This window comes from Pristiophorus japonicus, chromosome 15, assembly GCF_044704955.1.
Source record: "Pristiophorus japonicus isolate sPriJap1 chromosome 15, sPriJap1.hap1, whole genome shotgun sequence".
NCBI lineage: Eukaryota > Metazoa > Chordata > Chondrichthyes > Pristiophoridae > Pristiophorus > Pristiophorus japonicus.
Window position 1 is genome coordinate 38995713 of NC_091991.1, and position 13967 is coordinate 39009679.

Genomic DNA, 13967 nt, shown 5'->3' on the forward strand with positions numbered 1-13967 from the left:
AGCTGACAGTATTGGATGAATGCCAAGGCTGAAGCTTCGTACTGATTATACTCTCTCATCGTATAATGACCTTTATTACTGTTCAGTTATACCACAACAATAGCAGAAAAATGAATTCTGGAGCGTGCTCCCAACCTGACTCCAGAAGGAAGTGACCTGCGATCCCCTCAGGCAGTTGCCCCACCTGAGTTTGGTGCATGCTAAACCAAATTTTAAAATTACCTAGTGGGAGGAATCTCCTGGGCAAATTTGAAACTTGAGTTGACTTTTCACAATGCTTTGAGTGAATACCTGCGTTCCTAAAACATCTAGAATTTATAGGCTAGGAGCAGAGCTACATGGCCAGCGTTCTCCTGGATGAGATGTCAATTCAGAGGTAGGCACTATGAACAAGGAGCGACAAATGGGTCCGAGACCAACAGCTATTGTATTCACAGATCGTAAATTCTATACATTAGTATCCCAAACCATTAAAATGAATTCGGAGAATTAATAAAAAAACCATTAAGGGATTTGTGTTTTTAAAAAAATGTTGCTCGTTTCCAGCAAACTTACTTGAGTGGAAAATTCATCCCTCGGCATCACAGTACTTGGCTAACTCCACTGATCCATTTTGATGCTGTATAGATTAGTAGTGTGATTATTTTGTTTGAAATTATTTTCTGAAAAATAACCCAGTTATTCTTTATCTGCGCAATTCTTACAAAAACAGATGCTGGAATGTTTTTTAGATTAGTGCATCTATCAGTATCAATTGCAAAATGGGAGGCTACATAATAGTGGAACGAATACCAAGATAGATAAAATGGACATTACTTGAATAGGGCAATGGTTGTGTTACATTTATAAATTACTTTATAAATATTTCAAGGAAGTATTTTCCTTTCACTGAGCTGTGTGGGCTTCATGTACATCAAACTCTGGTTACATGTTTGCTTATTTTTAAAGAGCACGTATATATAAATGTTGAGCTGTAACTTGTGGTCCTGAACGAATTGAGGGAGAAATTGGACGGTGTCGCACCCGCATTCAGTGCGCAAAATGAGTGTAATGGAGACACATTTTGGCTGGTGTTAACCCACGCCCAATCTTTCTTGGAATTTAGGCAGTCGTCATATTGGTCTTAACCGATAAGGGAATAAGGGAAGTGGGCCTGAGTTCATGATTGGATCAGCCATGATCGCATTAAATGACGGAGCAGGCTCGAGGAGCCGTATGACCTACTCCTGCTCCTATTTCTTATGTTCTTATGAGGAGCAGCAAGCAAGGCAGCAGAGACCTGAAGCTGCTGGCACAAGAGGGTGAAGGAGAGATTCATGAACAGGAAAGCATTCTACATCTAGTGTGTGACCACAGGCAGCAGATAATGCAGGTCTGTGCCCCGTTTCCTGGCTGTAGTTATGATGCCAGTGTCCCCCCATTAGGCCCGCCCCATGATTCTTGGCTCAGTCGGCAGGCTGGTTGCATCAGTGATATTACAAGAACTGCACTCCGTTAAGTCTCTGGTTAGTTGTTGTAGGCTGCTAATGGGCTTGGAGGAGTCTTTTTGTCTTTGGTGGCTGTGGCTATACAAGGGCTTCACCTGCTTCGTGTGTTTTGCTGGGTTTGTGTTTGAGACTGAAAGAGGAGAATTTATTCTCTGAGGGTTGTAAATCTGTGGAATTTGTTGCCTGAGAGCTGTGGAAGCGAGGTCATTGAATAAATTTAAGACAGAGATAGACAGTTTCTTAACCGATAAGGGAATAAGGGCCTGAGTTCATGATTGGATCAGCCATGATCGCATTAAATGACGGAGCAGGCTCGAGGGGCCGTATGACCTACTCCTGCTCCTATTTCTTATGTTCTTATGAGGAGCAGCAAGCAAGGCAGCAGAGACCTGAAGCTGCTGGCACAAGAGGGTGAAGGAGAGATTCATGAACAGGAAAGCATTCTACATCTAGTGTGTGACCACAGGCAGCAGATAATGCAGGTCTGTGCCCCGTTTCCTGGCTGTAGTTATGATGCCAGTGTCCCCCCATCTCGTCCTCAAGCAGCCAGCCTCTGACCAATAGTTTGTGTGGTTATCCTCTGATCACCTCATAATTGCTGTTGTGAACCCGAGAATAGACGCTGAGTGATGTTACAGTCGAAGCTGCAACAAGAGGTCTCGTAGAGGAAACCATTGGTGTTCTGAAACAGAAGTTCCGTTGCCTGGACTATTCTGGAGTATAGCCCCAAGATGATCTCCAAAATCATGGTGGTCTGCTGCATTCTCCATAACTTCGCCCTGCCAAAAGGGCAACCCTTGGAGCCACCTTGTGAAGAAGACATGGAGGAGCAAGACAAAGAGGAAGACCAGGCAGCCGAAGAGCAAGAACCAGCAAAACTGCCAGCTGCTGTCTCCAACTAATGGTTCTGCTTGAATCAACCCTCCTCCCAGTGCACCAACTGTCCCTCCTGCCTTCACAATTGCTCCTTATATCCAGCTGATTAATGCTCTAATTATGAACACAATCATCAATACAATGATAATAAAGTGCTGCAGCAAACTAGCAGCTTGTGGGAAGGGTAAGCAGGGAGAAATGAATGTGAGCTCAAAGCAGGACCACTTGGTCACTGTTTGTGTAGGGAGAGATATCTGTGAGATAAGACCAAACACCCTGTAGAGCATGACCTCCAACCTCACCAGTTGCAATGCCCCTTCCCACAATGCTCTTGGTAGCCTCTTCAAATGGGGAGAGGTCATAGATGAACTTCCTCCCTCCTCCTGTACATTTCTGCTCCCTGTTGCATGCCAGCTTGTCATGGAAATGAGGAGGAATTTCTTCGAGGGTCGTGAATCTTTTGAATTCTCTACCCCAGAGAGCTGTGGAGACGCGGTCATTGAATATATTTAATGAGATAGACCGAATTTGAACGATAAGGAAATCGAGGGTTATGGGGCGCGGGCAGGGAAGTAGAGTTGAGGCCAAGATCAGATCAGCCATGATCTTATTGAATGGCGGAGCAGGCTCGAGGGGGCCGTATGGCCTCCTATTGCTCCTATTTCTTATGTTCTTATGTTATTGTGCAGGCTGGTAAAAGGTTGTAAATATATGCCTGTCACGGTAGAATAGTGTGAATGCTGCTGATAGATGGCACAGGTGTGAGGAAGCAATGGGTGAGGGGAGTGTGGCAGTTGCAGCAGAAGGTGATTGAGGGAAGTGTTAGAGAAAAGTGATATAAAGTAGGGTAGGGAAACCTTGTGAATGCTGGGGCTACAGGCAGGGCTTAGGAAAGAGTAAATGAGGCTCGAGTAGGAGTCTTACCTGCGCAGATCTAGTAAAATCATTGAAGTCACTCCAGCATTGCAGCCAGGCCCTGGGTGCAATGCTTGTGGCATTCACCTGCTCTGCCACCTTTGACCACTGTTGGTGCAGAGTGCGGTTTGCTCCAGCACCTCTTGCTTGCCATTTTTCTCTGTCTAAAGATAAATAAGCTCAAAGAAGCCTAAGTGCACCTCTCCTTGAAGAGATGCAGGCTGCATTTTAATGTTGACACTTGCGTCCCCAATCTGCGAGCTGCCCATTGACTGTTTGCATGATGCTGGCAGCTCTCCATTCGTATTAAAATTAGGCGCGCGTACCTCTTGTTGCTGATGTCATTACGGCACCAATTTTGTACTGTTTCCTGGCAATAATGCTTCTCAGCCATTATTTTGTATTTTTAATTGTAGCTGAATTATTAATGAAAGGGAGGGATTTTTAACTTAAAAAATCAATTAAAACAACTGCAGCAATGCCAACATGTCAAATAATGAGGCTTCCCACATTACTGATAAAATGGATGATTCATTGGAATCTGCTTTTGCTTTACAATTCAAACGGGAATACAATAATTCTGAATCTTCGTTCATATGATCCTTAGTTTACATGTTGCTAAACTGTGCTTTTTGTGGAGAGCTGAACATTTGCAGATCTTATTAACACTTCTACAATTAACTATGTAGTTAAGGTTTGTTACAGCCCCATTTACTAAACAAACCACCATCAGTTTGTGTTCAAAAGATAAAAGCAGTTGCAGAAGATTAATCACATTTAAACTGAACTCAGAACACCAATGTAACTTTGAGCTACTTTTAGTCACTCAGAACCTTTCTTTTATTCTTTATTTTTTTATCAATATTGTTGTTATTGTTCCTCTGAATTTTCCTCGTGTTCCAAATGCTTATTCTTCCTGCATCCTCACTACGCTGAAATCAAGACCTATCTACTCTCACTCATTCTTATCCAAGATGACAAAACTTCCCTTGCTTCATGTACCCACTTCTTTATTGTTTTTCTGTCTTACTCTTTTCAGCTTTGGTGTTGCTCTGCACTATTTTGTCTTGGCCTTTCTCCACGATATCTCGAACAAAACGTTGAAAAGGTCACTGCAGTCACTTAAGCTGCATCTTTTTAAGAAGATTAAAATAATTGGAATCCGTTCAGTTTGAATAAAAAATTGTAGATTACTTGGATCATCGAGCAGATTAATTCCAGTTATCATTGTTGTTTGTTATACCTGTCCAATAGTGACACAAAGAATTAGTGGGGTTTGTATCAAATTGCTACAGTATCAAATTGCTACAGTATCAAATTGCTATAGTATCAAATTGGTGCTATTCTTGGCCAGTCCCTCGATTGCCTAGCTAAAATCAAGAACTCAGTGTTTCTGTTGTGGAATCCATGAAGGTCATGCCATCCTGCAAAAAGTGGTTCTTCTCTGCTCCCCAACCCGCTTCTCGCTACTGCTCCCAGCTCCCACCTGATGATGCGGCTACAGGGGTTTGTACTCTGCTGCACACTATTGGTGAAAATTCCCGACATCGCAATAGTTTCACAAGGTCAGAAATTCCCACCCAAGATGTGCCGCAGAGTTAAATGCTACAGAGTAGGACCAGCACTAAGAGGCGAAAAACATTACAGATCTCTCTGAATGGGTCAGGAAAGGAATAACAATACCTGTAAACTGGGTGGGGGGGTGAAAGAATTGTCAGCGTAAACTGGGGAAGGGGGAACAAGTTATGTCAAGTATAGCTACCAGAGAAAGAGAGTGCCATTGTGAACTGGGAGAGTAGAAAAGTACCTGAGGTTGTTGAGGATTAAGTGCCAGCTTGACTTGGAGAAATGGAGAGAAGGGTAACGGTGTGAAATGGAAGGGAGATAATGGCCAAATCAAAATTTTTTTTTAGTGATAAACTAATGGAAATTGGCCTTTATCCCAAGGGGTTTGGAATACAAAAGTGAGAAAGAGATGCTTCAGGCCGTAGATAAACTTAAAACTTACAAAATTATTTAGTTTTGTAACATATTCACAGTATTGACCTAATTCAGTGGCCTGGAATTCCCTCCAGAGAGATATGTAATGTGGGCACAAACCAATTATGTGTCTTAAAAGATCATGGATTTTTGGGTGTGTGTGTTAGGTGCTTCATTACAATACGACTGGGTCAGAACTGATCTTTAGTTTTTGGCACTGCACCACAGGAAAGGTATATTGGCCTTTGAGTGGATATATTGCAGATTCACCAGAATGATACTGGGGCTAAAGGGGTTAAATTACAAGGACAGAATGCATAAACTGAATAAGGCAAGGGAGGCAATAGCAGAGGCTCTGATCATTTTCCAATCCTCTCCAGTACGGGAGAACTGCTAACTGTTCTTAAAAAGGAATAGACCGGGTAATTACAGGCCAGTCAGCCTAAACTTGGTGGTGGACAGATTATTGGAAAAAATTCTGAGGGACAGGCTAAATCATAATTTAGAAAGGTGTGGATTAATCAAGGACAGCTGGCATGGAATTTTTAAGGGAGGTTGAGTCTGACTAACTTGATTGAATTTTTTGAGGGGGTAACAAGAAGGGTCGATGAGTGTAGCTCGTTTGATGCGGTCTAAGTAGATTTTAGCAAGGTTTTTGATGATGTCCCATATGGCAGACTGGTCAGAAAAGTACCCAACAATTTTCAAAAGCTGACTTGCATTATATCTGAAATATGCCAAAAATGTATTACAGAATTGCATCATATTATGTGTAACAATATCTCACAACTTTGGATTCTTGTGTATGTGTTTATATATTTTTATAAATTTTAAAACTGGTTTCCCTGTAGATTGTGTAACATTGCTGCTGACCTCAGGAGCACAGGTTGATGCTGTTGGAAAGAATTTATTCACACCATTGTGTGCAGCTGCTGCAGTGGGGCATGTTGGGTAAGATCTAAATGTTCATTCTGTGTGACTTCCACAAAAAATTGAGAATTTTTGGCCTAGAAATTGGATCATGCTGCACCCTTTTTACAGGATTAAAACCACCGTCAAAAGATCCAATTGAGTGGCGGTACAAGCGTGTATGCACACTTTTTCCACACCGCTTGCCATATTAGTTAAGGCTCCTCCGTGGACCCCAAATTTGTATATGCAACAGGACCAATGCCTCTCTAGAGGGTCCCCTTTGCAAAATTCAGTTGCGAAGCACTGCAGGATGATCTGTGCGTGCTGCGGTCAATTTCATCAGGTGCTTGGTAACCAACTCAGCGGTCCTTAAAAGGACCCCTAGAAGCTGCCACCCGATAAGTAAATGTAAACATTTTTACTTATTGTTGAGCCAGGAGTAGCAGGAACTCTTTCTCCCCCCCCCCCCCCCCCCCCCCCCGGCCTGGCCAATAGCCTGACCTACTCTGCATTCAATCGGACTAATTCACCGCCCCCCTCTCCCCCCCCAATGACTGGCGAGCTGCTCCTGGGGCCACGACTGTTGCCAACAGTAGTAAACAAATGAGGCCGGCAGACCAATATGTCGTGGTTTTGCCACCGGCTTCTTAAGCAGCATGCGCAAAACCGGGATTGTGTCCGAATTTGGGTGTGATCCAATTTCTATCCCCTTCTGTTCAAGTAATGTTGGCATTTTTCATTTTAGTTTAGGGGATACCTGTAACCATACTTTTAAAGATTTCTGAACTTTCCCTTATAACACAATGCCAAATCATCATAACATGAGTACATTTTGATAACACAGAGTATAGTATATTTTTACTAAGTGCTGGTATTTTCTACCCTTTCCTTGCAATATACATCTCTCCCAACCAGAACTGCATGCATGTGGTGATCTCTGTTTTTGGCAATGTTGCATTCAATCGGAGAATGAGGAATTGCATAAGAGGTGACTTCCTCTCCTCGTCCCTCTCTCCTCCTCCTCCTCCCCTTCCTTCCCCCACCCCCACTCCCGTTCAGGTAACTGCCCTGAAAATGCATGATGCTTCACCGTGATGGCGTGTCACAGGTTAGGAATCCAATGTGAAGAATCGGGATGGAGTTCCATGTCCTACCACTTGTGGTTTTATTTTTAATTGACCCATGGTCTACCAATGTACTGTGTCATCACTAAGGGATGGTACTTCTAATCCGGAAAGACACGTCTGATCATTTGCTAAGAAAAGTAAACCTCTATTGATCACTTTTTGAAACTTAATTTAATAGTTTCATTTTTGGTTCTTTTATAGGTGCACTGAAGTACTTATTGCTTATGGTGCAAATATAAACTATGCTGCTGAAGGAGATCAGACTCCTCTGTATCTGACATGTATAAATGGACACATTGAATGTACACTTATCTTATTGGAAGCTGGAGTGGATTATAATATAATGACTATTGTAAGTATTGGAAATGAGAAGTCACACATTGTGTGCCATTGCTCATTATGAGCATTTAAAATAGTAAAAGTTGCTAACATTCTCCTAATTGACTCCAGCATGATCAGCAAAGAAATTCCAGCACTATCCCTTGTCCTCAATTTATTTTTACAATTTGTTACACAATCCCTAATTCATTGTCTTCAAATGTTTTGTCCCAATTACTTTCTATTCAGTAATATTTAGTATTTAAGCTTTGCTTAAGATGTCTCCTTTTCTGCATTAGTATGACTATATGGGGCTCGTCAGTTTTATTTGATAAGGGCAATCATTGGAAAAGATGTACTGCAGTTTTAAATAAGTTTTTGATTGTTGAACACATGAAACTGATTCATTACAAAACTGGCAGCAGGGGAGGATACTTGCTTGAAGTTTACGGTACTTGCATAGTTTTAGATTACATAGTGTGAGAAATCTATCAATTTCTGATGGCAGTAAACTTGCTGGAAAATGATCAAAACTACCTGCATAATGTATTGGTTAAAAAAATAGTTTGCTAAATGTGATACTGAATTTGTGTGTACAATAATTGAGTACGCAAGATTGCAGCATAGTTGAAATAAGAATTGTTTAAAATTCATATTAAAATGTATCTTAAAATCCGACTAAATTGTAAAACTAATATTTCATGTGTTATTCCCAATTGGCATGTGGAATCGCGGCTGACAATCCACTGACATACTGAGGAGTGCTGCAGTGTGAACAGTTTCATTCCTTTTTAGAGAGTCTTTTTAAATAGACATTAAAGTTACAATGGGAAGATGATATGGTTGATATTCAAAGGAGAATAAACGCCAATGGTTGCCGTTACCTAATCCTATCAAAAGGAAATTACAGGCAGAAGAATAAATGTTGTATCAATGGGCTGTAGTTTTATAGCTTTAGCGATCTGCTGTGAGACAGCATATAAAGCCTTTGCATTATTCAAGCAGCCATTTGGCTTTGTGTTTTGAAAAGTTCATGTGTGGAGCATTGATGGTGTTGTCATTGTTAAACTCAGTGACGCACAGGATGCATTTCGGTTTTAGCACTTTAAGGGTTTCACCAATGAGAAAACCATATTTCAAGTTGTCAGCAGAATATTGATGCTTGGAATATTTTGACTGCTGCTATATCTTCGCTGCACAATATTACTAGTGGCTTCTGGTCATTTGTCATGCATTAATAAGTTTAAATGTGTTTAAAATGGCACACAGCTGTAATTCCACAATATAACCATAGTAGAATGAAGCACTTCACCTCCTTTATAGTGATTTGTCCAGGAAACACGCCAATGAATCTAAGCACCTAATTGAATTACTGACTCAAAAACTCAGGCTGCAGATACTACTTGTTTATTTTATGCCTGATACATTTAAATTGGCTTGTCACAGTTTTAATTTTTAGAAAGTACAGAGACACAAAAATGAAGTAATAAGAATTATATCAATTTTGTTTCATTTGGCAAGCTCGCTGTAGCCCTAGACTGATGTAAGCCACAGATTGCTAAAAACAATTTCAATTACTTAACTCAAGGCAATATTGTCTTCATAAATTTATTCTTAAAATTATTATATGAAGGGCTGTTATCCCCACTAATGAGATAACTTCCTGAAATGGCTTGACTAGCAAAGGTTTGTTAATTGACAACACAAAATTGTATTTAGTGATGGTATATTAGAAATTCTGAAATTCATTATCGTATTAGAAAGTTGGAAATTTAACCATCACAAGTGAAAAGGATGTTGTTACTCCAGGTAGTCTCCAAAGTGCTCTTATTTCTGAGAGAGATTATTTTGTAGTTCCTGCCTTTCAGTCACATTTAGTTTTTCATTCTCCAGGCCAATGCTTGAGCAACATTAACACTTGGGGCTCAATTTTCCCCAAAGCTTTTTTTTGGCGTACTTGAAGAGTTATGCCCATTTTTGGGGGGCCCAAGTACGCCAAAAAAAAAATGTTCTACGTTTCCCCGTTGGATTTCTTAATTTTGGCGCCGCCTAATCTGTCCTTTCGTTTTGGGGGTGGAGCCTTGATCTGCGAGATCAGGTTGCCACGGTAACCAGGGACACAATGCTGGTTGAGGCTGCAAAGTGACACATGTAGCCAGTTCGCAACACATTAAAATACATTGCATCAACTTAAAAACACATCAAAATGCATTGCAGCAGCTTAAAAACACATTAAAATATATTGCAGCAACTTACCTCCAATTATTAAAGTTCCCCCTCACACCCCCCCCCCCCCCCGCCCCCAATCCGATGCCAATGTCAATCCCCGCCCCTATCCCATGCTGGAGGACCTCACGATCTGTTTCTCCCCACCTGCCTCGAGCCCCTTGCTGGTGCCGGTCCCGCCCCTAGCCTTGGCCGAAGGGCATGCCGGTCTGCTACCCTAGCCCGCCCTGAGCCCCTTGCAACGGTGCCAGTCCTGTTCCCTCGCCCCTAGCCCTGGCCAAAGGGCATGCTGGTCTGCTTCCCTAGCCCGCCCCGAGCCTCTTCGGTGCCGGTCCAGCTCCCAGTGCTGGTCTCTCGCTCTTGCACTCTGTCTCTCTCGCTCTCTCACTCTCTTTCTCTCTCTCTCTTTCTCTCTCTCTCTCTCTCTCTCTCTCTCTCTCTCTCTCTCTCTCTCTCTCTCTCTCTCTCTCTCTTTCTCTCTCTCTCTCTCTCTTTCTCTCTTTCTCTCTCTCTCTCCTTTTTCCCCCCCACACCCTCTCTCTCTCCTCCTCTTACCTCTTCTGCTGCTGCTATCCGGGCACCTGCTACACTTAGCTGCGTCGATTTCTTTAGCTCTCCAGAAGGGTTTTCTGCAGAAGCCACATACGCTGGCCCAAGACGGACTGGAGTAACTCACAGCTGGCTAAACTTGCCTAAATGGCCAGAATTGGCGTGGGTGGCAGGTTACGCCCCCTTTGGCTGAAAAAAAACTTACCGAAAAAAAACTCGTAACTGAGTTACACTGGTGCATATTGATTGGGGAAACTGATTTTTTAACATAGAAACTAAATGCAGGAGTAGACCATTCAATATGATCATGGCTGATCATGCAACTTCAGTACCCCATTCCTGCCTTCTCTCCATACCTTCTGGTCCTTTTAGCCGTAAGGGCCACATCTAACTCCCTTTTGAATATATCTAACGAACTGGACTCAACAACTTTCTGTGGTAGAGAATTCCACAGGTTCACAATTTTCTGGGTGAAAAAGTTTCTCCTCATCTCGGTCCTAAATGGCTTACCCCTTATCCTTAGACTGTGATCTCTGGTTCTGGACTTCCCCAACATCAGGAACATTCTTCCTGCATCTAACCTGTCCAATCCCGTCAGAATTTTATATGTTTCTATGAGATCACCTCTCATTCTTCTCAATTTCAGTGAATATAAGCCTAATCGATCCAGTCTTTCTTCATATGTCAGTCCTGCCATCCCGGGAATCAGTCTGATGAACCTTTGTTGCACTCCCTTAATAGCAAGAACGTCCTTCCTCAGATTAGGAGCCCAAAACTGCACACAATACTCGAGGTGTGATCTCACCAAGGCCCTGTACAACTGCAGCAAGACCTCCCTGCTCCTATACTCAAATCCTCTTGCTATGAAGGCCAATATGTCATTTGCTTTCTTAACTGCCTGCTGTACCTGCATGCCTACTTTCAATGACTGATGTACCACGACACCCAGGTCTCGTTGCAGCTCCCCTTTTACTAACCTGTCACCATTCAGATAATCTGCCTTCCTGTTTTAGCTACCAAAGTGGATGATCTCACACTTATCCACATTATATTGCATCTGCCATGCATTTGCCCACGCATCTAACCTGTCCAAGTCACCCTGCAGCCTCTTCGCATCCTCCTCACAGCTCACACTGCCACCCAGCTTAGTGTCATCTGCAAACTTGGAGATATTACGTCTAAATCATTGATATATATTGTAAATAGCTGGGGTCCCAGCATTGAACCTTGCAGTACTCCACTAGTCAATGCCTGCCATTCTGAAAAGGACCCGTTTATTCCCATTCTTTGCTTCCTGTCTGCCAACCGGTTCTCTATCTATGTCAGTACATTACCCCCAATCCCATGTGCCTTAATTTTGCACACTAATCTCGTGTGGGACCTTGTCAAAAGCCTTTTGAAAGTCCAAATATACCACATCCACTGGTTCTCCCTTATCCACTCTACTAGTTACATCCTCAAAAAAATTCTAGAAGATTTGTCAAGCATGATTTCCCTTTCATAAATCCATGCTGACTTGGACTGATCCTGTCACTGCTTTCCAAATGCGTTGCTATGACAACCTTAATAATTGATTCCAGCATTTTCCCCACTACCGATGTCAGGTTAACCAGTCTATAATTCCTTGTTTTCTCTCCCTCCTTTTTTAAAAAGTGGGGTTACATTAGCTACCCTCCAATCCATAGGAACTGATCCAGAGTCCATGGAATGTTGGAAAATGACCACCAATGCATCTATTTCTAGGGCCACTTCCTTAAGTACTCTGGGATGTAGACTATCAGGCCCTGGGGATTTATCAGCCTTCAATCCCATCAATTTCCCTAACACCATTTCCTGACTAATGAGGATTTCTCTCAGTTCCCCCAGTTCCTTCTTCTCTTTAGACCCTCGGTCCCCTAGTATTTTCGGGAGGTTATTCGTGTCTTCCTTAGTGAAGACAGAACCAAAGTATTTGTTCAATTGGTGTGCCATTTTCTTGTTCCCATTATGCATTCACCTGATTCTGACTGCAAGGGGCCTACATTAATCTTCACTAATCTTTTTCTCTTCACATACCTATAGAAGCTTTTGCAGTCAGTTTTTATGTTCCCTGCAAGCTTATTCTCATACTCTATTTCCCCCCTCCTAATTAAACCCTCTGCTGAATTCTAAATTTCTCCCAGTCCTCAGGTTTGCTGCTTTTTCTGGCCAATTTATACGCCTCTTCCTTGGATTTAACACTATCCCTAATTTCCCTTGTTAGCCACGGTTGAGCCACCTTCCCCGTTTTATTTTTACGCCAGACAGGGATGTCCAAATGTTGTAGTTCATCCATGTGATCTTTAAATGTCTGCTATTGCCTATCTACTGTCAACCCTTTGCCAGTCTATCCTAGCCAATTCACGTCTCATACCATCGAAATTACCTTTCTTTAAGTTCAGGACCCTAGTCTGCTCAAAAAAAACATGCAAATCACTGGAAAATTGAGCCCTCAGCTCTAGTGCAAGCTGCTGATATTTGGCAGTTTTGAAAAGTGTCTTTATATAAGTTTATACTCCAGTTTTAATGATTTTCATTTGAATATAAATGCAATTAAAATGTTAACTGTGGGGAAATCAATTTTAATCAATATATGATGAGTATTGGCAGTTTCCTATTTAACTAATTAGGATGACCTTCTGGTAACAGAAATTGAGTAGGAGACTTTTCTTTTTTTTCTTTATTTCTTTTCAGAATGGCTGGACACCCTTTCATGCAGCTGTGAATTCTGGTCACATAGATTGCCTAAAGCTTCTCATGTATCATCAAGTATCTGGGGACAGAAGGTTTGCTGATGATTCAGAGCACAAATTGGGCTCCCTAAACCCTGAATGTGCAGAAGGGAGCGATAAATCCAGAGTGGAGCCTATGGTTTCAGCTGACCTAATCAACCATGCTGACAAAGAAGGTTGGACGGCTGCCCATATTGCAGCATCTAAAGGTTTTAAGGTCTGTTTTGTAACATTATATTGCAGTAGTGTGGCTGACAAGTTCAAACCACACTTTAAGTTAACATTTCTCTATGTATAAAACTATTCCTATTCCATGGGTTGTAATTTTATAACTGTAAGATCTTTTAAGATGAACAGGAGCATATCATATTATTATCCTCAAAAGAGTAATTCAAGGTCAAATTCTCTTGAGGCCCACAGTGCAAAAACATAAGCCTTTAAAAGATTCCCGTAAACATCAGCAATGCCAAAAGGTACTGTTTGGCTCAGGTTCAGTTAAGTGAATCTGAAAGGCAAGTGATGGCGTCATCTGGAACTCCCAATGGGCCCAAGTTTCGAGCCGCACCTAGAATGGCGCAGTCCCGACCTGGACGCCCGTTTTTCGCGCCACAAAGTGCGCCGAAAAAAAACTTCCGTATTCTCCACCTCCCTGCAGGTCCTCTGGCCCTCGGCGCAGCACAGCAGGAGCTGTAGGGGATGGAGCCAGGTCCCTGCGCTGAAAACAGTGCCGGGACCGCTGCACATGCGCTCTACAGTGGGCGCGCATGTTCAGTAGCTCCAGGCGCCCAAAACTGTGTGGGAGGGGCCGAAGCACGCAGCCCCTAGCC

General features: G+C 42.4%; 1 protein-coding gene across 3 annotated transcripts in view; it reads left to right on the plus strand.

Annotated features, from left to right (window-relative positions):
* Window positions 1–13967, plus strand: part of cttnbp2 (cortactin binding protein 2) — a 162316-nt gene that overhangs the window by 86894 nt on the left and 61455 nt on the right. For all 3 annotated transcript variants that reach the window (XM_070900329.1, XM_070900331.1, XM_070900330.1), the window contains 3 exons: window positions 6110–6209; window positions 7499–7649; window positions 13103–13357. In XM_070900329.1, coding sequence (XP_070756430.1) covers window positions 6110–6209; window positions 7499–7649; window positions 13103–13357 — 506 coding nt within the window. The remainder of the gene's footprint in view (window positions 1–6109; window positions 6210–7498; window positions 7650–13102; window positions 13358–13967) is intronic.